Raw genomic sequence first — 24,420 nt, 5'->3', positions numbered from 1 at the left:
ACAAGACCTGGAAGAAGTGGTTGGCAAAATAGTTTCATTAAATAAATGAAAAATGTGTAATATTATTTAACTTTTGTTTGAAGACTGGGTCACTTCTTGGACTGATAAATTCTCAATTTCGTGCTGAGACAATGTCTAGCACATAGCTGGATCCAAACCCTGTTGACAGAATGAATGAAGCATTAATAACTTTGTTGCCCATAATAAAATATTGGCCTTTTTTGAGCCCTTACAAGTGCCAGACACTGTTAATATACAGAAAGAAAGATATCTAGCACTCAATACATTTCCTTCCCTCCCTTACACCTTCCTTCCTTTCTCCCTCCTTCCCTCCCTCCTTCTTTCCCTCTTTCTTTCTTTCTTTCTTTCTTTCTTTCTTTCTTTCTTTCTTTCTTTCTTTCTTTCTTTCTTTCTTCTTTCCTTTCTTTTTTTTTCTTTCTCTCTCTGTCTCTTTCTTGCTTCTTTTTTTCTCTGACACAGGGTCACACTCTGTTGCCTAGGCTGGAGTAGCATGATCAGGCTCCTCCCTTCCCACTGATCTTCAAAGATAACCGAGCGTCATAACGGCCATAAGGCTACCTGCACTTTCTTCCCCCAACCTGCGTTTCCCATTAAGTCTTGTTTTCAACTCTGCAGGTGGGGCTTTCCCCAGACAGACCTTAGGTTTGGTTTCTTATTGGGTTTTTGTGCAATAAGGAAGTCGTTAAGTGAAACTGTTTTTTCTGGGATAGCTGAGCTAAGCCTCCTATCATTGGAGGAGCAGGCAGGAGCCTGGGGATGACTTTTTGTCCAGTGCAGCTTCCAGCCCACAGGGAGCAGAGACCGCTGTGTTAGGACACAGAGACCTCTTGTCTGAAGATCCCAGCCCAGGGTGTCCAAGACAGAAGTGACTTCCGTGGTCCAAGGTTAGTTGAACAATATCCTCTCCTTTGGTGCTGGAGCAGTGGTATCTTGGAGTCCTGAAAGGAGTCTAGTCCTGGGAGTCAAACCAAGAGTCCCACCCCAATTCTGCTTCCAGCGTGCTGGGCCCTCCCAGAGAGGTGAGGCGGCACGGGGGGATCGGTTTTCTTATCTCTAAAAAGATGAAGCAGGGTTCAATGATATTAGCTCAACTGGGTGTTTCTCAAAAAGCTCTGGGCTCACTTGGACTTCAAAGCTCTGTATTTAATTCCCACTCAAGTCCCACCACCCTGAGCAAGGAACTTTACTTTTTTGAGCCTCAGTTTTCTTATCTGTAGGATGGGGCAGCATTACATAGCTCACCTGCTAGTTTCCCTATAGGATATTGTAGAGGTCAAGTGAAGGTGTATACCTTCCTGCTTTATGTGAAGGTATGTACCTTCATGTTTATTGAGGAAACACCCCCCAATAAATGGGAGGTGTTATTATTACCTGTGGTTGAATTAAGCTCCTATGTTTTAAGGTTTTTGGACATTAGTCCAAGAATAGGGAGATCTTAGGAAAATAAGTCGTGGTCTGCTGCTCTCTCTGATGGGAATTTAGAGGTTCGGGGTGGATTAGAACCCACAGTCCTGACGGACATCTCATGCAGTGTTGCATTGCCCTTGGTCTTGGATAGAGGTCAGGATGGGGTGGGGAGGGTGTGGTGTCTATATGGGCACATGTGATGGTGTGACTCTATGTGCACAGATCACGGTAGGCGTGTATGTGGATGTGGTTATCTCCATCAGTGGGAAATAGCAGATTTCTCCCCTCTAAGTCCGTGCGTAAGTGCATGCATGTGTATCTATGCTTATGTGAGGCTATTTGGTGTAGAATAGAGTGGATAGCGTTCAAATCGGGAGAAGTAGATTCGAATGTCAGCTCTCTGCTTTCTGGCTATGAGACTTTGGGCATGCCTCTTAATGGTTCTGGGCCTCAGTGTCCCACTGTTAGCCCATCTGATTCCTAGCCCCTGGCAAAGATGAAATGAGATCATGTAAATGAAAGCGCTCTCTGGACGCCGTGTGGCTGCATGACGGTGAGCTCGTTTGGGTTTGCATGTGCCCATGTATCATTTATTTGTTTCACGAACACCAAGAGCCTCCCAGGCTCAGGTCTCATGGAACTTAGACAGGGAGGACCAATGGCAAGTAGTGAGCTTGGTCACGTAATTATTTATATTTGGGACAAGAGAAATACAGGGCATCCTGAGTCTGTGTATGTCTGTGGTGTGCACAAGTGTGTTCTAGTGACACATGGATGTCTGCGGTGTTGACTATGGGTCCACACGTGGGTGCCACACACTCCGTCCCTAAGGGTGCTGCTGTGGGTGTGCAGCAGGCTAGCTCTCTGTGAAGTTTCTGTTGTGTGAATAACAGGGTGGAGACGGGGAGCCGCAGAGTTATCTCTGTGAAAGGCACAGAGCAGTTACAGAGTAACACGGCCAGGTGAACAAATTAGAGAACAGCATAGAGATGAGATCATCCTGTAACTTAGAAAGTACACAAAACACAGGAGCAAGCTTGGGGAGGGCAGGCAAACTTCCTGCTCCAGGGTCAGCGTGTGAACCTTCTCTGGTTCTTTGTTGCTGTTGCTGGACATGTCACTGGTGAACGTCACATCTTATCAGAAGGAGTCTTGTGATCCGCAGATCACTCGGGTATTTTGAGCTGATTTCGACTTTGCTCTGACATCACTTTCGGCCAAGACAATAACAAGTTTACGAGAGTAGCTGGGTTTCCGCACAGTGAGGGTGCGCTGCCGGCTTGGGCTTCCTGGTCTGGGAGCATGGCCTGGGCAGGGCAGGGTTCCCTGGTGGTCGGGCTGAATGTCGTTGAGCACCTGGGCACAACGACAAGAAAAAAGAAGAAAGGAAAGGAAAGTCTCGCTTTGATAACTTCTGGATAGCAGAATTTTATACTTGGAAAGTCTTGAAACGTTTAATTTTGGCACATGGAGGAAGGGGGAGGTTGTTAGGATTAAAAGACAACCTTCCTAGGGCTTAGAGACTTTAAAAGTCTGAGGACACGCCATCCACAGAGGTTCTTCAGGGGTCTTCCTGGGGATGTGTGGGTGTGTCTTCCCCAGTCAGCTGCACTCTCAATCCCTGGACCAGAGCTTTGGAACATTACAGAGGAGGAGCAGTTGGAGCAGTGGAGAGGGAGGAGAGAGCCGGCTGAGCAGTCACAGCCACCCAGAGAGGAAGGAGGAAAGAAGGAAGTAGGGCTGGTGTCAAATGCTGCAGCACGTTAGGGACGCATGGGAAGAGGCCACTGGATTTGGAATTAGGAAGCCTTGGGAGACCCTGGAATCTTCTCACTGGGGAAACTCTTGGATAGCGGAGGCTGCACGACACCCAGCCCCCTTCCTGCCTCTGGGCTGCAGCAGCAGCTGCTGGGCTCCTGGGCTTAGTTTCTCTCATCTCCCCAAGGGCTCAGAGCACTGGTTATTCCAGGGAGGGGGTGGCCAAATCAAGGCAGCTTTCTTAAAAAAAAAAAAAAAACAGGGAAAGCATTTGCTGGTGGGATTGTGTTAAGGTACTGGAGTAGCTGAGCTAAGTGAGGAGCAATGTGTCCTTGGAATGCGGTAGGAGGATACTGCCACCATCGGCAATGGTGAAAACCGTTTCCATAGCAATGACAGCTTTTTAAGATGACTGTGTCTCTCTTCCCATTAACTGGGTAAGGAAGTGCCGGCCCTCTGTGCAATGGGTCCCATGGAGCCAAGTCTGTGCAGACAGAAGAGGGTCTGAGCTGAGCGAGAGTGTCCTGGTTCTGTGGTTTTGTTAATGAACAGCTTCTCTGCCAATCCCATCCAATGTGCCCTGACCACAGGAACATATGGAAAATGCAGAGAGAACCCTGACACCGTTCAGTAAATATTTCTGGCTCAGCTCAGTTTTTTTTTAACGTGATCTTAAATCACACAGAACTTCAACCTAAATTTATCTTCTCTGAAGACCGTGTGCTTCTGAAGAGAGCAGATGCAGGGGAATGAACACTGCTGTCACCACTGTGTACTCACATCCTTACTCCTGCGCATTCAGAGAAGACCAGAATACTCCCTCTGGGGGCACATGCTGCATCTCGTTCACGATTGTATCCCTAGCACCGAGCATAATTTCTGGTGCAGAGTGGGTGCTTATTAAATGTTTGTTGAGTGAAATAAGTGAGAACAAACATAAATATTTTCCTCTATGATGGCTTCTCCTAATCCTACCCCGCATTGTCTTCAGAAACACAACCATAAGGCAACCAGTCTCTGAGTCTTTCAGGAACATTAGTGAATTTCCATGTAAGGTACAGACGTGTATTGCTAAAAGTTTCTGTGTAGCCCAGGTGCTCCTTTTAAGGAACGTTAAACAACGAAGAAGGCCCTCCGAACTGCCTGCCTCCTCCCCGGCCTGATTTCTCCTTTCCTCCAAGGTCATCCACGTGTGGACGCCTGGCCCCAATAGCCTCTGACCTCGGCGACCTGGGGCTGCAATAGCGTCTGGCTTCCTTTCCACACTGGTGCTTGAAGGAGGGAAGGCATCCCAAATGTTCACGTCACCTTCAAATCTGTGTGTTTCCATTTCTTTTCTTCTTTCTCTGTATCTTCTTCACTTTCCTGTGGATCCCACACATAAGAAATTGCAATTATAGATTCTTATTTTTGCCTCTAAGCTGAGCATAGCGATAGAATACATTTTAGAGTGCGTCCCATACCACTACATTACTTGGTGAGTGCAGGCTAAAGCTGTAATGACGAATTAGAGCAGGCAACCTGTGGTCCTAAACTGCATAGGACTCTCCAGGGGCTCGGATTTGGAATTCAAAACTATATTTTACTTTCTTTTACCTTACACTGAAGGGAAGAGGGCTTCTGAACAACTCTAGAAAGATTGGAAAGCCCCAAGAGTTTTAGATTAAAGACACACAAATCAAGTGCACTGCCCACACCCTAGGCCTGCTTGAAATGCCGCCCAGGAGGGGAAGGTTTTTGTTTGTTTTTTAAAATCTTTTTCCATTGGCTGCTGCTTCATTCTGGATGGAGAATGGAAGGGCCCCTGCTGCTCCAAGATGAGACTGGCCCGAAAGCACTGATTTCCTGCCAACCATACATCCAAAGACACCTTAAGTGTTGTGCCATTTACTAACTGTGTTATGCATCTGTTCCTTTGCTTCGTAAGTGCTTATCGAGTGGCAGGGATATGCTGGACATTGTTCTAGACACTCAAAGATAGAAGACCTAGCAAAATAGACACAGGAGATGGAGAGAGACTCAGACAGTAAACCACTAAACCCACAAAGACCCGGCATTGCACACCACCGGGCCGTGGGGTAGGAGGGGAAAGGGTGTGCCAATGAGGAGTGGGCGGGGGCCTCGATGGAAAGGTGACCATGGACTAGAGCCCTGAAGGCAGTGAGGGAGCAAACCATGAACAAACTCATTCTTTCCATGAGGGAGGAACGTTCTAGAAAGAGGGACTGGCCAGTGTGAAGGCCCGGAGGCAGGCGGGCCTTAAGGACATCAAGCAGGGCTGTGCATGTGAGTGTGTGAGACATGGTCAGAGGGGTGTTGGAGGCTGGAATGTGTGGGGTGTGCCAGCCACTGTGAAGACTTTGAGTGAAAGGGGACCCTTGGAGGAAGGGAAATAACTTTTGTTTCTGTTTTTTGAGACAGAGTCTCGCTCTATCACCAGGTGGCCAGGCTGGATTGCAGTGGTGCAATCTTGGCTCACTGCAACCTCTCCCTCCTGGGTTCAAGCAATTCTCCTGCTTCAGACTCTGGAGTAGCTGGGAGTACAGGCCCCCCAGCTAAGTACAAAATCACTCCCGGCTAAGTTTCGTATTTTTAGCAGAGGCTGGGTTTTCATTATGTTAGCCAGGATGGTCTCTTGACCTTGTGATCCACCTGCCTCAAACTCTCAAAGTGCTGGGATTACGGGCATGAGCCACCGCACCCAGCCGTAACTTTCATTTTATAAGTCCCACAGCTACTAAGTGGAGAAGTTTCTGTAAGGAGGGCAAGAGGAGAGCAGAGACATCAGTTAGGAGGTGATGGTAACAGTTGGGGAGAGTGCAGGTGAGGACCTAGAAACCACAGGGGGCGGTCAGGGTGAGGAGAGGCTCTACGAGGCCAAAAGGCTCTGCCGATGGGTGGGCGTGGGAGTAGAAGAAAGAAAGGAGGCTGGCACAGTGGCTTATGCCTGTAATCCCAGCACTTTGAGAGACCAAGGTGGGTTGATCGCTTGAGCCCAGGAGTTTGAGACTAGCCTGGGCAACACAGCAAGACCCCATATCTATTTTCAATATATATATATATATTTTTTTTTTTAAAGAAAGAAGTCAGGAGTGACTACAGATTTGGCTTGAGCAGTTAGAAGAAAAGAGTTGCCACTGACAGAGCTGCCTGGTGGAATATTCATGGCAGCCTGTGAGGTAGGGCAGGGCTCAGGGATGTTTCAGAGGAGAACATGGGGCCAGAGAAGGTGCCTGAGCTGCCCAAAGTCCCAAGGCTAGTGAGGGGCAGGACTAGACCTCTGGCTCCGGCTGTATTCATTTTCCGTTGGTGCTGTAACAGAAGCCCCCAGATGCAGTGGCTTTGGAACAAGATGAATTAACTATCATGCAGTTCTGGAGGAGAAGTCCCAAGTCAGTCTTGATGGACTAAAACCTACGTATGGGCAGGGCTGTGTTCCTTTCAGGGGCTCTGGAGGTGCAGCTGACCAGCCCTGAGATCTAAGCAGGATCTCCCTGTGTCCACTTTCATTCTCTGGAAAATGAGAACAATGACCCCCATTCTCCAAGGGTTTTGGGGGAATTTGCACAAGACAACAGCTTTGAGAAATTGTTGACACAAGGAGTTGACACTACTCACATTAGTGAGCAGAGTGAATGAGCCTCTGGGCAGCTGGGAGCCAGCTTCGGTGTACCCAGGAGGCCTCTGCTGAGGGACTGTTTGGCCGGGTGCGGTGGCACACACCTGTAATCCCAGCACTTTGGGAGGCTGAAGTGGGTGGATCACCTGAGGTCAAAAGTTCGAGACCAGCCTGGCCAACATGATGAAACCCCGTCTCTACTAAAAATACAAAAATTAGCCGGGCGTGGTGGTGTGTACCTGTCATCCAGCTACTCAAGAGGCTGAGGCAGGAGCATCGCTTGAACCCAGGAGGTGGAGGTTGCAGTGAACTGGGGTAGCACCACTGCACCCCAGCCTGGGAGACAGAACGAGGCTCCATCTTAAAACAATAACAAAAACAAACAAAACTAAGGGAGCTGTTTGTTTTGGTTGTAGCCTGATGGAGAATCCAAGGCGCCCGAGGAGGCCCCTGACGGAGAGGAAAGCCAGGTCTCTGGACAGGCCGTCGGCCCCCAGGAAAGACTCAGAGTCGTGGGACTGCCACTGCCTCTCCCTGCCCACTGCCCCCACCAGGAAGGCGCTTCACTGGACAACCAGTGATTGGGCCAGACATTCAGAGAGCCCAGCTCCATCTGCAGAGGCTCGGGGCACCACTGCTGCAGCCCTCACTCCGGAGGAGACCAGAGAGTTTCTCCCCAGTGAGCAGAGGCCTCCGCAAGACACCAAGAGGGACAAGGCCCAGAGGTGTGCCCAGCAGGGGTGGCTGAAGACCATGCTGAACTTCTTCTTACTGAGGACGGGCCATGAGGAGCCCAGAGAAAAGGCCAGCAGGAGGCCAAGGGGGAAGGAGGACCTCTCCCAGCCTCCAGAGCCCCCAGAGGCACCAGGGGAGCCAGCCCTCAGGAAGAGAGCCCACCACGACAAGAAGGCCAGCCGCAAGAAGCAAGGTCACAAGAAACACGTGGCCGAGGTGAATAAGGCAGCTCAAGACCAGGAGGCCAGAGGCCAGGAGGAAGGGCTGTCCAGGACAGTTGCTGCCTTGCACTCTGGGGAGGCTGACCTGGGCCCAGCTCACAGGGGTGAGTGGACCTTGCCTGTACCTATGGCAACCCCTAGGGTGTGCTAATCTTGCTCCAGGAGCCTCTTCACAGAGGGGACAGGGATAGTCTGGGGAGCTGTCAGGGGCTGTACCACTATGACTTACTTACTTCCTTCCTTCTTTCCTTCCTTCTTTCTTCCTTCCTTCCTTCCTTCCTTCCTTCCTTCCTTCCTTCCTTCCTTCCCTCCCTCCTTCCCTCCCTCCCTCCTTCCTCTCTTTCTCCCCTTCTCTCTTTCTCTCTTTTTTTCTTTTCTTTTCTTTTTTGAGATGGAGTCTTGCTCTGTCGCCCAGGCTGGAACGCAGTGGCTTTATCTTGGCTCTCTGCAACCTCCGCCTCCAGGGTCAAGCGATTCTCCTGTCTTAGTTTCCCAAGTAGCTGGGACTACAGGCATCTGCCACAACGCCTGGTTAATCTTTGTATTTTTTGGTAGAGACAGGGTTTCACCATGTTGACCAGGCTGGTCTTGAACTCCTGGACTCAAGTGATCCACTCGCCATGGCCCCCCAAAGTGCTGGGATTACAGATATAAGCCACTGTGTCTGGCCCACTGTGACAATTCTTTAAGGTGGAACGGCACCATGGCTGCGTGCTCCAGGAGAACCGCTTGTGGTGCTGCTGTTCCCAAGCTGTGTGGCCAGGGGCGGCAGCTTTCCTCTCTGAGCCTCAACTTTTTTCATGGACAAAATGAAGATAAATAGTTACTGTCTCATGGAGTGGCCACAGCCCACAGGGAAAGAGCTCAGTGCACGGTAGCTGTTATTGCCAAGTACTATAGTTTCAGGAGCACAGACCTAGGAGAAATGAGAAGGCAGGGATTGGGGTGAGGAGCGAAGTCCTACTCCCACCCCACTGGTTCCTATATGCTTCTGGACTGCTGCTTCCAGGCCTTGGTTCTAGATTGGCTCTATCAGGAGTAAACTTGTTGTGTGATCTTGAGCTTGAGCTGCCACCTCTGGAACTTTTGATTTCCCACGTTAGAGACAGAATCATTTCTTGTTCCTAGGTACCGCAAGCATTCAGACAAAAAGTTTTCTCAACAAGGCAATTTTACTTTCTGCAGAAAGGGTACTGTTCATCAGCCATCTTGCCATGAGAGTACAATGAACAAAGGAAAGGCAGGCATATTTATTCCTTACACATTAGGTCCTTACTGCTGTGTCTGATCTCCATTGGTTGGAGATGGACCTCACAATCTAAACTAAACCCAATTGGCTAACAACTTAAAACTTTTCTAAATAGGTAAAGGCAATGGAGAACAAAGGAAAAGAGGAGGTTGCTTGTGAAAGGACATAGAAAAGTAATAACATTCCTAAATAAGGAAGGGGCAGAAGCTTCAAGCTGGGACATGCCTGTGAGCACATCCAGCACAAATATCTTGGTTAAAGTACAAGGACATGGAATGCACTTATTTCCTTATATCTAACAGCTTCCTAGGATAGGGCTTAACAAAGAGTTAGTAGCAAAAAGCAAGAAGGCTTTGAAGAAAGTTAGACTTTAAAAGAAACTATTATTTCTAACATTTGTTATTCTTCTTCTTTAACAAGAAGGGAAATTTTGAAGAGGAAATTTTTACTTTCTACGCATGTAAATCAGGGTGCTGGCTCCCAAGGTGACTTCCAATTCTGCCTTGCAAGGTTCTGGAGCTGAATGCCCATAGACACCGAAAGGGAGAGGGGGCTCTGCCTTGTAGCACTCAAAACTCAGTGTCTATGAGGGGGAGAAGATTGAGGATTTGTGGGGAGGGGCTAGTGAGAGAGGTACCTTGGTGGAAGCAGCCTCTTTTCAAATGAAAATCTTAATGAGTTTCTGATTTTTTTTGGTTAAGCCTAGAGCGGGCTGCAGCAGTGCCTGTTGAACTGTGAATTCTGTGCTGTTTTCTCGTGTTGATGAACAAAGTCAGGAGAATGTCACTGACACACGCACATGCACACGCACATACCCATTTGCTTTCGTCTCTATTCCAGGTGGGGAAGACTCTGATCGTCAGTCCTTCCTCATCAGAGCAGATGGTGCTGGAGCTTTGGATGTTTCTCCCCACGCCACAGGTCACCAGCAAGAAGAGGAGCTCAGAAAGCCTGATGGTGAGTCGGAATCCCTAGTGACATTTTTACCTGTGGCTGAGGTGGCTGTTACTGAGTGAGATGGATTATTCTGAATGATCACTGAGACCTTGGATGGTGGCTCTCAAAATATACGCACTGGTCTTTCTTGCCTCTTTTGGTGCTTCTGGCCACATCTGCTTATTTTAGAATTTCACAGAAGGGAGCCTGGGGAATCGGAAAGGCTGCTGGCAAATGCTGCTGCCTTCTGTGTTAATAGGATTGGAACTTTTCTTAGTCTTTTAAAATTTATTTTACTTTAAAAATATATAGAAGAGTGAAAATGATAATTCAATGCACACTTGTATGCTCACAGTTGTTAAATTCTGCCAGTTTGCTTCATGTGTATATCATTTTGTTGCTGAATCACTTTGGAGTAAATCATGCTTCATCTCTAAATACTTAAACATGCATCCCCAAAAAAGAAGTACAGTCTCACACTAAACCACAATACCGTCAGTGCTCCTAAGAAATCGAGAATAATACCCTATTTATCTGATTCTCTGTAAAAAAAGATGAGCCTATTTTATAATATGTGAAATAAAGGAGCTATGCATGTGTCAAAGAATAACTCAAAGGCATTTAGTTAGTTATTCTGCAGCTAATCGTTTTCTTACATGAGCGATAACCAGCTGGTAGCTGAGTCAGGCAACAAAAGCCAATTTATAAGTGAGAGAGGGAAGTTAGGAGTTAAAAAAAAAAAAGCAAACCCACAGACATCCTGGGGACAGGGAATTTGTTTGCATCTCTTTCCATGTGAACTCATTAGCTGGCACCTAGCAGAGGACAGTGCAGGGACATTGTCCTTGAATAGGCTGACTGGGGTATCAAAGAAAACCATTTCCACTGGAGTGGCTTCTCTGTGCAGATGTGAGGGCTTGGCTGAGGCATCAGCATGGCAGGCTCTCTCTGTGTCATGCCTGCTGACATCCTTCCATCCTCCACCTTAGTTAGGCCGGGTATCCACCATTTTCCCCACTGAAATTTTACAGGTTGGAAGATCAGCATTAGCCTTGCAAAGCGTTTTCAAGCCCAGTCCCTCATTTGATGGCCTGACAGCCTTCTGAGGGAGGCAGGACAAAGACTATGACCCACATTTCTCTGGGAGAGATGAAGGCCCAGAGAGGTTAGGACACTTATTCAAGGTCACACAGCTTACTGAACCCAAAGTAGATCTGTGAAGTTCAAAGGAAATAGGGGGGCACAAGTTGAATGCCTAAAGGGCTGACCCGAAATTTCCTGCATGAAGTGTCATGATTTGGCTTAGTGCCTTCCCTGGTGGATCTTCCAACCTTCTCTCAGAAGGACCTCCCCTGGGATGTGGTGATTCCCTCCGTTGTGTGGCCTAAGGAGTCGTTTAAGAGAACTGTTCGAGATGGTCATTTTGAAGGAGTTGTCTGTGCATTTAGAAAGAATAACCGGGTGCGTTTGCTTTCTTCCAGAGGATGCTATCATTCAGATGATAGTGGAATTTCTCAAAAGAGTGGGAGACCAGTGGGAAGAAGAGGTGAGGAGAGAACTTGGCAGATCTCCAGGGGCTCTCAGCCTTCTCCTCCTCCTCTGCCAAACTCCACCTGTCCTTGCAGGCCTGGCTCTAGTCCCTTCCTTCCCTGAAGCCTCCTGCAGCTTCAGAACTCAGCCCTCCCTGTGCTCTGGGCTCTGCTGCCTCCCCTCACCTGGGGCCATCCTGTCGCTCAGGTGCTCTTCAGTTGCTTTCAGAGAGCTTCCCCCTTCTCCTCAATGTAGGAGCCTCACTCAGTTTCTCTCCCGTCCCTCACAGCAATCTCAGGCCTCACAGCCGAAGGTGGTCCTGCCAAACCCAACAGCAGCTGTTAGGAAGAAATCCCAAGAGAAAAAGACAAGCCCCAAGATAAACTTTTCTCTTAAGAAACATGGCTCTGAGGAGGCCAAGAGGGGGGCTGCAGATGTTTCCAGTCCAGAGGCCCGGCCACACAAGAAGTCCAGCTTTCGGCCCCTGTGTGTCGGCGGCCATCGGCCTTCCATCTCCAGCAGCTATGGTGAGCAGGCTCTGCAGTTGCCATAGCAACCCTGCAGCTGCCTCCAGCTCTGCAGCCTTCCCCTGGGATGGAATTGGCCACTTTTAAGGCTGTGCTGAGCCTAATATGACTTTTGCAGTCTGCACTGAGTGGCCTGAGGATGACTGTGGGAAGAGAGAGAGAAAGCCAGCAGGTCACCTCCACGCTCAAAACCTCAGCCAGGTCTAGGCCACCCCAATAAGCCCTTGATGGAAATCGTGTTCCAGGATTCCCCGGCCATCCACCTTTCTTGGCTGCCTCGGCTTCTGCCCCCTGGCAGGGAGGGGAGTCATGTGTGTAGGAAGGAGCTGGAGTAGGGGAGGCAGGGGACCTGGGTTCTAGCATATTGTCTATGTCATTCCCCATCTTTATGCCTCTGTTTCTTCACCTGTAAAGTGAGACGTTTCCCTGCTGCATATCTGTAACTCAGCCAGCCCTCACAGCCACCAGGTGAAATGCAACTATGATCCCAACCTCGCAGGTGAAGGGACTGAGGCTTTGGGAGGTGAAACAATGTGTTCAAGGTGGCATGGCCCATGGATGATGGGCAGAGCTAGAAGGAGAAAGGATCAGACATGTAATTTCTTCCTGGGCATGAGGGAGAACAGGTCATCCTGGTCAGGAGAATTTACATCTTAGAAAGGAGGGAGTGATGCTTAACACCAAAGAGGGGTATTTCATGCCACTTGGGGAGATACCTTCATGCAGGGGGATTCTGGCTGTGATTCATCAATTCATGCCATGGGACCAGGCCTCTACCATTCAACTCATGGATCAAGTTAAAATGGTAGAGGGAGGAGGCCTCCAAGGGAGGGAGGAGAGGGCAACAAAGCCCAGAAAAGCCAGTTCTATGGAAGCACAAAGGGATAAAAGAGCTTGGTATAGGCCAGTAAATCAGAGACACAGTCCTACCCAGCAGCTGTGTGCCAGCCCCAAAAAGCCTTAGTGTGATCTGGCCACGGAACCCACTTTAGAGTCTGTGCTAGCTTCTATGCATGGTTAACAGGCCCAGATGGACAAAACACACCCCCTTTTTTCATTCTGCTTCTCAGGCTTGGAAGAACCTGAAGTCCAGGAGATCCTATCTGCAGAGGCTGGGGCTCCAGGTCCCTGCAAGCTTTCCACCCCACCAGAGAGCCTGGGACCTGGAAAGGAGTTTCAGCCGGACAGAGCCTCAGAATACAGTCAGTACTCCTCTCCTTTTCTCAGACATCCCTTGGAAAACTTCTGCTCTGACTCCTCCACTTGCAGAAGAGAAACTGAGCCAGAGAGAGGCAGTGGCCTGTGCAGACCTCCCTCTGAGTATAGCAGGCTGGGGAGGCAGCTTGGGTCCCAGAGTCTAGGCCCAAGGCAGGCTGCCTGTCTATACCTCAATAAATGGCAATAGTGTTGGTGCACACTCTGATGAGGCCGACAGAAGGTAAGGGGAGGAAAATACTCCCCCTACCTCACCAAGGGCTTGCCATTGGGGTGATCTTATGGGCCTGGGTTTGAATCTGGGCTCTGACCCCTTTGAGCCATGTGCACTTGGGCAAGTTACTTCATCTCTGGTCTCAGATTCTTCATCTGTGAAATGGGACAGCAATGTACCTGCTTTCTAGAACTGTCGGCAGCTCTAAATGAACTCCCGCCTCTACAGCATTTAGGGCAGCCCCTGGTAGTGGCTAAGATATGTTAGCTGCCATCTGTTGCTCTTATTGTCGTTGTTAAGTGGCCCAGCTTGAGAACAGAGCTCAGAAGTAAAGAGGAGAGGGAGAGGGGTAGGGGCCATAGCAGGGAAGCTCAGCTAATGGCAGCTGCCATCACTGTAATTACTATTTTATCATTGGCAGAGCCAGGCCTACAATCATGCATATATGATCACCATCATGTCTGAAAAGACCTGGAAAGATCTACGCCTCCTACACCTGCCATTCTGCCTTGTTTGCTTTTCTTTTTTTTTTTTGAGATAGTGTCTCGCTCTGACACCCAGGCTGGAGTGCAGTGGCACCATCTCAGCTCACTGCAGCCTCCACCTCCTGGTTCAAGTGATTCTTCAACCTCAGCCTCCTGACTACAAGTGTGCACCACCACACCCGGCTAACTTTTGTATTTTTTTTTTTTTTTAGTAGAGACGGGGTTTCACCATGTTGGTCAGGATGGTCTCAATATCTTGACCTCGTGATCTGCCTGCCTCAACCTCCCAAAGTGCTGGGATTACAGGCATGAGCCACCATGCCCGGCCCTTGTTTGCTTTTCATAGAAAATGTGCCTTAAAGGGGAATTCTGCCTGAACAGGGGGAAGGTGCAAGGTGAGGGCACTTGTAGGGAACAGGCCTTTCCAGATGGCCCTGAGGGGACTCCTCCCGGGTTTCAATTTGGAGGCCCTCTTTGGGAAAGTGAACATGTGTCCCATGAAACCAGCTCTGCCCTCAGGCCACCTCTGGCAGCTCTTTAGCCCCCTGGAGAATCACCCAGGGAGCCAGCTGGGCATAAGGAAATGAAGACTGACCTTAGAAGAGCTTTTCTAGCACTGAAGTGTAACCATGCATGCTGATCTTTTTCAGGAGAATTCATTCAGAAGATCATTTCCATGCTCCAAGATGCAGAAGAACAGCGAGGAGAGGAGGTGAGGAAGATGCTCCCCACATAGCCCTGACCTCACTGTGGGCTCCCCAACCCTGCCTGGGAAACAACTTCCTGCCCCTCCTGCACTTCTGTGTCCTGCCAAAGCCCTGCTCCAGTCCCTCCTGGTTTTTTTGGAGATGGAGTCTCACTCTGTTGCCCAGGCTAAAGCACAGTGGCTCGATCATGGCTCACTGCAACCTCTACCTCCTGGGCTCCAGCGATTCTCCAGCCTCAGCCTCCCAAGTAGCTGGGACTACAGGTGTGTGCCACCACACCTGGCTAATTTTTGCATTTTTAGTAGAGACAGGGTTTCACCAGCTTGGTCAGGCTGGTCTGGAACTCCTGACTGCTGGTGGTCCACCCACCTCGGCCTCTCAAAGTGCCGGGATCATAGGCATGAGCCACTGCACTCAGCCCCAGTCTCTCCGTCTTGAAGCTTCTCCAGCCCCCTCCAGACCACACACATTTCCCCCTCACTGAGCATCAGCCACCTTTCTCTGGGCAATACCTGCTAGCCCACCATGAGTTTCTTTCCCCAGCTCACCTGAGATCTCCTCAAGGTCAGGGGCCCTGACTCAGTTTCTCTCATCTCCCCCACAGCAACCTCAAGTCCAGGAGGAAGAGGTGTGTATAGAAAACCTGGCTCCACTCAGCAGAAGGAAATCTCAAGAAAAAAAGTTGAGCTTCAGGAGAGCATTTTACCATAAGAAACACAGCTCCAAAGAACCCAAGAGAGCAGGGGCAGCAGGGGCCACCAGCCCAGAGACCCGACGGCCCAAGAGGCCCAGCTTTCTGCCCCTGTGTGTTGGTGGGCATCGGCCCTCCACCTCCAGCAGCCTTGGTGAGCAGGCCTGGTGTTGCCATGGTAACAGAGCCTTCCTCTCAGACAGGGCTGCTGTGGGGCCTATCCGTTGCCAACAGTCTGGCTTAGTGGGGGATGTCCAGCCCTAACTGTTGCTTTCCATGCTGAGCAGAGTCGGGGGTGTGGAAGTGTGGGGAGAGGTGAGGGGCCAGGTGCCAGCAGGCCCCCACCCCTAGCAGCCCCTGCTCACAGCGCACGCCCTCCCCACACCCCGCCACACACAAACACTTAACAACAGCCGTGGTGGGAGAGCCGTGCAGCTGTGCATCAGAATCGCCTGGCCAGTTACATAGAAAAGCACAGAGACCTGGGTTTGATGAAGTAGGGTATGGCCTGGGCCTTTTTTTTTACTACACCAAAGCGCGAGGCCACTGGTGTACCGTGATTCCCCTGACATCACAGAGCACCTGCTGCATGCTACTTTCACACGTATCATCTCATTTAACCTGCTCGAAACCCTGTGAGGTCAGTCTTATCACTCCCACTTAACAGATGGAGAAAGAGAGGCTCAGACAGGCTGAGTGACCCAGAAAGCCTGGCAGAGTGAAAGGGTTTGTTTGGTGGACCTGTCGGCACACCTGTTTTAACTGCACCCCTCCCAGACTGTGAGGAGGAGGAAATGGTTGGTGGGGGAAGGAGGAATTAGGTTTCTGGAGAAGGCCAAGAGAGCACCACGAACTCCTCTGAGGCAGAGCCGGGGGCGGGAAACTCACGGAGGAGCCTGGAAACCAGCCCTGGCTTATGCCTGTGCCTCTGAACAGCTTCTTGTCGGGAACTGGATTAGCTCTCTGTGAAACACTCACCAACTCTTTTTTTGCCCTAGATCCAGAAGATCTCGAGTGCCAGGAGCCCTCACCTGCAGAAGGCGAGCCTGTTGTGGTCCCAGAAGCACCCTTCCAGGCCAGAGGCCACACATCAGAAGGGGCATCTCAGCTGAGTGGAGTGTGTGAATCTAGTCAGTATCACCCCTGCTCTTACCCGGACAGCTTCCCAGCGCTTCTCCTCCATGTGGAGTTCACAGGCAGTATTGGGGAGGGTTCTGAGAAAGGAATGGGGAAGGCAGCAGGCAAAGACCCCAGGAGACTTTAGGATGGGGTAGGGGGCACAGACTTGGCCTTTTAACTGGGGCGGTTGGGGCAGTTGCAGGTAGAGGACACCTGTCTGTTCCGTGGGATGTAATTAACACCTGCCGTTAGTTTGCTTGAATGTTTCTTGTGAAATTCCTAGCTTGCTCCAGGTCTCATAAGCAGTGGTGTGCTGGCAGACCACTGGGAGAGGTGATGCCCTGTTTTGTAGCCTTTGCAGATTTCCATGGCATAAATATTTTTTACCTCCGCTGATTTCAAGCTGCCAACAGTTTATAACAACTAGTCCACAAATTAATTAGCTGGGCACGGTGGTGGGAACCTGTAATCCCAGCTACTTGGGAGGCTGAGGCAGGAGAATCACTTGAACCCGGGAGGTGGAGGTTGCAGTGAGCAGAGATTGCGCCCACTGCACTCCAGCCTGGATGACAAAGTGAGACTCTGTCTAAAACAAAACAAAATGAGTCTACAAATTTCCTGAATAGTTACAGTGAACTTAGTATGAGCAGGCCCTGGCGTACCACTGCTTAGAACCGAGGTGAATGGGTGCATTCCCAATGGGTCTGTAGCCCTGGCATGTCTCCTCCCTGTATTCTGATGCGCTGCCTCTAGTCCAAACTCCCATTCTCGACTGGGCTACTCTGTAGCCTGGTTAAGGGACACTGGGAGGCCTTAGTTTCCCACCTATCAAATAGAGCCGAATGTGGTTACAGGTGAGGCCCAGCAAGCCAGAGTCCCTTCTATTTCTATAAAGGGAACCCAAGCAAAGCTCTCACGCTCCAGCTCTAGTTTAAGGCAAGAATTTTCTTGATCCATCATAACTAATGTGCGTGCGGAGTTTTAGAGAGAATACTGTCTTTCACAGGTGGATGTGTTGTTGCAGCGCTTTGTTTTTGGAAGGGAACTGGGCATCACCCAGTCAGTAACTCAATCCTTTCTTTTCCTTAGAGGAGCTCATCATCCTGAAGCTGGTGGCGCTTCTCCAAGAAGTGGATGGTCAACTGGGGCAGCAGGTGAGCACCACTCAGCCTTCCCCAGGCCAGCCCCAGGGCCTCATCTACCCACAGCTGAGACCTGGGTTCCATCCCTAAGTCTGCACCTCTGGGCAATTTTGAGAATACCCCTTAACCTCTCTGAGCCTCAGTTTCAAAATGAGAGATAATTACCGACTCGACCAAGCTTAGTGCATATGTAGAAAATGCCAGACATGCAGCAGTTGAGGGAACTGTTTAAAAGAAGCCAATGCTCACATGGCCCCCCTGCCAGCCAGGACCACTCCTATCCAAATCAGCTATTGAAGTTTGGCTCATGTTCCCCATCCCTGGAAGCCTCTTCTGCCCACACCTGGCCTCACCTGTCTGGCTGATTCCATTCCCTGTGGTCTCTGGGTTCACTCTTGGCCTTGCTGTACACATCAGCGTTCATATGGTCTCCTATTCTTTCAGGCTTGTTGACTTTCCTCCCCTGCTAGGCAGCCTGTAACAGAAGGTTCCCCACCCTTGGAAAACATAGTCTATTTGGAGAGACAAGAACAGATCACATGTGAAGAGGTCAGGTTAAAGATGAGTAATCAGCATAGCTGACGCTCCAGGTACCTCTCTTCACCACCAGAGTGTACACTGACTCCTCCAGCTGCCAGCCCTTGCCTCCTTTTGCCTGAGGAACCAGGGCCATTTTGTAACCCATGTTGGGGGCAGAATCAACAGCCTCTACTTCCCCATGAGCAGCCCTCAACCAATGGCTGGTGGGAGTTGGTGGATAAACCCCAGCTCCCTCGCCTTTATGGGGCATAGCTGAGGAGTGTGCTCTCCGCTCGCTCCGAAGGTGCCCTGAGCAGATTAAGCTCCAGTTGCCACCCCCTGGGCCGCCTTCCCATTCTTGTTCCAGATCTCATTCCCCCATCAGCATTTCCCTGGGTCATTTAATCAATAAAATGCCTGTACTCAAGTCCTTGTGTCTGGGTCTGCCTCTGGGGAACCCAATTAGTTATTAAGAGACAGGATTTGGTTGGAGGAACTAAGATTCATCCAACATCTACTCTGCACTAAACATTTTATATAAACTCTTTCATTTAATTCCCCCACCCCAACAATCCTGGGGCTGGGTGGATATTTTACATTTGCAGATGACCAGAGGCTCACACACCTAGTAAGTGCAACTTAAGCGTCCCAATTCTAGACTGTCATGCATTGAAATGATAAAGTAAGAATAATCTGTGAGATAAGTAGTGGCTAGGGTAGACGAGAAGGCTCTGTGGACTGTTTGCTTCTGAATTATCTGAGTCTAAAGACCTGTACTTTCACCCTCACCCTCTACTCTGTCCTGCTGCTTTGAGCTGGACCTTGCAGAACAGATTCTGAGAGGCTGGGGCAATGGAGGGATGTAACAAGGGAGCTCATCCCAGGGATGAGGGGCGTCCCGCCTGGCTGGGTGGAGTTGCGGGGTGGGGTGGGGGGAAGTTGGCGGGAGGGGTGCTGCCAGTAACACTAATGACCTGCTTTCATTTCCGCTTCCAGATCAGGCGCCACCCCAGCTTTAAGAGGTATTTTTATAAGTTCTCGGACTCCTCCCTCAGCAAGCTGCTAGCCACCCTACGCAGCCAGGTGCCCCACTCCTCTCAGTGGGACAGGAACCTCGCCAGGAGACTCTACCAGTTTGACGTTCGCTTGGCTGACAAATTTGCTGGCAACAACAGCCACGCCATCTGCATCCTCATGGGCCTAAGAGACCACTACAATTGCACCCACTTCCCAGACAGGGAGGACCAGCCGGTGAGCAAGGGCAGGGACGACAATGGCGATGTGGCATGAGTGACAACAGGCTCACAGCTGGCCTCCAGTGGCATCTACTTATTCTCCTCTCCCCTCCCCTGCTCAGTTCAGAATTTTTGGGTCTATCTCAAATGCCACCTCCTCACTGAGGCCTCTGAGACAATTCTAAACCATGAAGACCTTCTTCTTTTCTGAAACCTCACTGATTTTACTCCATAATTAGCATCTTCTTTATTTGGCTCTAGTCTTCAATTACATGTACCTTTCCATGCTTTTTGATAGAATGGCATATTGGACTGGCTACGATCTTAGCTTGCCTTATTTATTATTTTGTGGGCTCTGTTGCTTGGCTTCTCAATTCTAAGCTGTCATAAAATGTAAACAACAAAGTAAGGTTATCTGTCAAATAAGGGGTGACTGAGGTAGATGAGAAGGTTTCAGGAGGCTGTTGGTTCTGAAAGGCTTCCAGGAGGCGACCACTCAGGGACCTGGCCTTGAACAGCCTCTCTCCTGCCCTCACCTTCACTGTTTTGAATGCATTCACGCTTTTCCTAATAATTTCCTTTCCCCTACATCTCTGAGATATTCCCTTCAGAGATGATAATTGTCACCGGTTTTTTGTTTGTTTTTGAGCCAGGGTCTTGCTCTGTCACCCAGGCTGGAGTGCACTGGTGCAATCATGGTTCACTGCAGACTCAACCTCCCTGGGCTCAGGTGATCCTCCCACCTCAGCCTCTCAAGTAGCTGGGACTACAGGTGCATGCCACCATGACTAGCTAATTAAAAACTTTTTTTGTGTGTGTAGAGATGGATTCTCCCTATGTTGTCCAGGCTGGTTTTGAACTCCTGGCCTCAAGCAATCTTCTCATCTTGGTCTCCCAAAGTGCTGGAATTACAGGCATGAGCCACCACACCTGGCCTGATTTTTTTTTTTTTTCTTTGAGATGGAGTTTTGCTCTTGTTGCTCAGTCTGGGGTGCAATGGCATGATCTCGGCTCATTGCAACCTCTGCCTGCCGGGTTCAAGTGATTTTCCTGCCTCAGCCTCCTGAGCAGCTGGGATTACAGGCATGTCCCACCACATCCAGCTAATTTTGGGGGGCATTTTTAGTAGAGACTGGATTTCTCCATGTTGGTCAGGCTGGTGTCGACCTCCTAACCTCAGGTGATCTGCCCATCTCAGCCTCCCAAAGTTCTGGGACTACAGGCACTCCACCATGCCCAGCCACCTGGCCTGATTTTTTAAAAATTATGAGCTCACATATTTTCTGGTGGACGCTGATAAAGATTTCTTCATCCTTTTCTAATTCACTTAACATAACTTGCTTACAAACATTTGACCCAGACCCACAGGGTAGAAGCCACTGCATGAAGGTGTGACTTTAGAGGAATGAAATGTTCTGTTTGCTGGACCAGAACTTCTACATCCAAGCGGTCCCCTGGGAAACCAGACCCTTTTGCAGTGATGCTGCTATCAACCAAAACACTTCCATCTTTCTTGGAATTGCCTTTAGAAGCCACTTGGAAAGTCTCTCAAGAAAGCTGTCTTATTTCATGATAGTTGTATCTTGTCATTCGAATGCTCTGCTCTACTTTGGCTCATTTTCCTGGTGGGAAATCCTCCCTACCTTAGACTTCTCTCTTCTTGGCCTCACTGGCTTCTCCTAGAGAACAGGGATGTTACAGATAATTTGGCCTCTAGGGTGGGTTAGGTAATAGCTTACAGAGTGATCTGAGTTCTTCATGAAAGACATTATAGAAACATGGGTCTGACCTCCTCAGTTGCCCTGACTCCATCTTCTGGTTTTACTAACCATTTATTCATTCATTCAACTGGTAGCTATTGACAGCCTCTTCCGTGCTTGATTGTACAAAGTGCCATGAGGCTCTGTAGAAGGCTCTGCCTTCAAAGGCTTCATCTGCTAATGGAAAAGACAACTGTTTGATGACAAAATTAAATAGCAACCGAATGCCAAATGAGTGGTAGCTGAGGCCCATGAAGCAAGTTGGTCCTGCAACCCTTCCAGGAGGTGGAGGTGCTGATTTTGACCCTTGAGAACGGGAGGCTGCCTGGGGAGAAAAGATCAGGAGAACAATGGCCCCAGGTGTTACAAGAACAAAGACCCAGAGATGGAGGCTGGGGTGGGGTGTTGATGGGACGATGGGATGTCTGTTGTTTCCAGAGTGGAACCCATAAACAGGTGGGCCATGGCTAACACCTAGGTTCTTTTTCTCTTCCCAGAACGTCGCAAGTCCTGAGATTCTAAGTCCAGATTGAAAGCTGTGTCTTGCACTCAAATTCCCTTGAACTAGCCAAACGGTTCACAGCTTTAGCCAGGAGACCCTGAAGACGCTCTGTGACATCCCAATCCTTGCTTTACAAACATGACGGAAGACAAGAGCAGACAACCATTCTGTGTCCATACCCTAGTATCTGAGAAGCACAAGGACTCTTCCACAAGGCAAGACACAGATGCCATGTCTGGGGAAATCAGCACTGGCCTGGGAGTGAAGAGACCAGGGCTGCACCTGCTGGACCTACTCCAGACCTGCTCTGTGACCCTCTACACGTCCCTGCTTCTCTCCAGACTTTGAAGTCTAGGATCTCACCCAGAAGGCCTACTGACATTTTCTCAGATGTTAGTTTTAACTGAGTCTAGTTTTTAAACTGTTTATTTAATCTCTAACCAGAACATCCACATGTATCCAAACAGATGTGCATCTTAATGTATTCTATCATTTCTTCAGTTGACCAGTAGTTCTTCATGCTCACGTGGCTTTGTAGATGCCTCCCAGTAACTCTGCAGGCCCCAGATGGAAAGACCTGGACACTGAGGAGGCTTGGTCTCTCAGAATCCTTCTAACCCTCTGTTAATGGAGCTGATACCTTGCACCTCTCCCATCTCATGGGTTTGGCTGAGTCAGTGAGAAAATGGATGTGAAGTTCTGCAAATTATGTAGTGCCAGGGCCATGTATGTACTACAGCTTCTTCTGGGTAGTTTTCAGGAAGTGGAGGAGGGCTTCAGTGGGCTGGACCGCCGTGGATTGTTGCACAGGGGCGCACTGCTCAAGAGCACCATACTCTGGGAAGTGCTATTCACATCCCAGACATTGTGGATTTGTAGATTTATGATGACAGTTTTCCAGCTGGTGGCAGTACAATGTCTTGAGAAAAGGGATGTGTTTTTGTATTTGCACAAAGGGGAGGTGTGGGGTGCCAGAGGCTCTGCCTTCTGTATAGCTTAACAGTTTCAACAGCTTGATTTGGGTGTGAAATTTGCCACATGTTCCTATCTATGTGCAACATGGACAAAATTGCAGACGGACATCTGGCTCCCGTGGACACTGCCCAGAACATGTGGTCATGGGGGAGAGCGTATTAAACCTGGATAGCAAGTGTGATCTTGTGACGACTGGGGACATGGTATTGCCGTGTTGAACCTGCTGTAGCATCATTGGGTAGGACTAGGGAGGAGGAGCAGCCTAGGGCGGAGAGGCCCTGGGCACTTACATGGGGGGCCTCCAACCAGAGGCACCAGCTTAGTAAGCTCAACTCAGCCTATCTGGAAAGCCTTTTAGTTTTTATTGCTGCTTCTGAGACGTGGGGGAGAGGTGAGCTATTTGTGGATTTGTTTAGGCAGTGCTCATGATCTTAGCACCCAAATGTGAAGGATCAGAATAAGTTATGAAACGAAGGTCAGGAACTTTTTGTACACAGTTTCTTATTTGGAACATGTTCTTTAAGCTCTATGAATATTTGGTATGTGCTCCTGATGCTGGCATCTGAGTCTCATTTTTGTACTGTGTTATTTGAGCAAATAAATTAACCTGCACAAAGGTGTTATCTGGGTTATTCACCAATGAGGCAAGACAGATACCCACCTGCCACATCTATGACAGTCTGGTCCTGCAAGGCTGTGGGGGTTGGCCTCCTTGTCACTTCCTGGATCCCTCCAGGTGTCCCACCCTTGGAGTGCCAGCTTGTGGATGCAGTAAAACAGTGTCCTGGGTTAGGTGTCAGGAGACCTGGGTTTTAATTCAGCTGCCCCAAGGCTGGGTGACCCTGGGGACAAGATACTTTCCCTCCAGACCTGACATCCTACAACTCAGTGACTCTCAGTGTGACAGTTCATTGTATGTCTAGGAAAATAGAGAGCAGTACTGATTCCACCTTGCCTTTTACTAGTCCCCAAAATCTGGTGCTTAAATTCTGTCACACAGAGCCAAGATAAAAAATCTTTAGAATACAGTGCTAGATTTCTCGTCCATAAAACGTGGTCTCCAAAGGAGACACTGATGACGTCCTTTCTCCTCTCTCAGGTGACACATGAGTGTCTGTTCCTCAACCCCTGAAGTCTCAACTTAATGCTCCAAGGAGAGCAGGAGGAGGCATCATTATTATCCTCCTCTAACAGATGAGGAAACAGAGGCTCTCAGTGGGGAAGTGACTTGTTTATGGTCACACAGCCAGAAACAGACAGGACCCAGCCAGGACCAGGCTCTGAGAACTCTATTTTAGCGTCCTTGCCTCCAGTTATGATCTAATCCATTAGTTCATTTATTCAACCAATGTTTATTGAGCACTTCCTATGTTCCAGCTCTGATGATAACTGTGTGGTATAAACAAATGCAAAAGACACAACCCCTGCCCTCAGGATGCTCACGGACCCCACTGGTTATGGAGCTTTTGAGCCAATATGAACACAGAGCACCATGTTAGGATGCTGTGGATGAGTGGGGGCCCTCAACTCCCACCATAAATGTTTTTGGGTTTTTTCCCCCCAAGTGTTGGCAAGTATGTAGAGCAACACGATGGTTTTTACAAGAGCACTGAGGTGCATGGGAGTTCTTGCTGCTTTGCATGGCTGTAAAAAGGTAGGCAAGTGACATCATGACATAATTAACCTAATTCCCTCCCTCTGAGAAGTCAGACGCCTAAGTGGATGAGTCAAAGATAATGGGGTCAGCTGAGAACTGGTTGAGCTGGAGGTGTTGGCTGGGTTACAGTGGGGGTTGTGCTGTGGGTATCAGTCAGAGGTGCTTGTCTGGAAGAAAAGAGAGCGTCCTGGCATTG

General features: G+C 49.4%; 1 protein-coding gene across 1 annotated transcript; it reads left to right on the top strand.

Moving 5' to 3' along the window:
* The first annotated feature begins 771 nt into the window (after positions 1 to 771).
* BNIP5 (BCL2 interacting protein 5) lies at positions 772 to 23,183 on the top strand. The gene is made up of 12 exons (XM_002746475.6): positions 772 to 905; positions 7,222 to 7,865; positions 9,851 to 9,967; positions 11,428 to 11,492; positions 11,766 to 12,003; positions 13,074 to 13,205; positions 14,568 to 14,629; positions 15,229 to 15,469; positions 16,314 to 16,445; positions 17,524 to 17,588; positions 19,092 to 19,346; positions 21,588 to 23,183. The coding sequence occupies exons 2-12, from the start codon at positions 7,226 to 7,228 to the stop codon at positions 21,621 to 21,623; spliced, it is 1,983 nt and encodes a 660-aa protein (XP_002746521.4). The 5' UTR covers positions 772 to 905; positions 7,222 to 7,225; the 3' UTR covers positions 21,624 to 23,183.
* The last annotated feature ends 1,237 nt before the right edge of the window (positions 23,184 to 24,420 follow it).

This window comes from Callithrix jacchus, chromosome 4 (assembly GCF_049354715.1).
Source record: "Callithrix jacchus isolate 240 chromosome 4, calJac240_pri, whole genome shotgun sequence".
Lineage (NCBI taxonomy): Eukaryota > Metazoa > Chordata > Mammalia > Primates > Cebidae > Callithrix > Callithrix jacchus.
The sequence above is the reverse complement of the archived record's forward strand: the minus strand, read 5'-3'. Positions and strand labels throughout refer to the sequence as shown.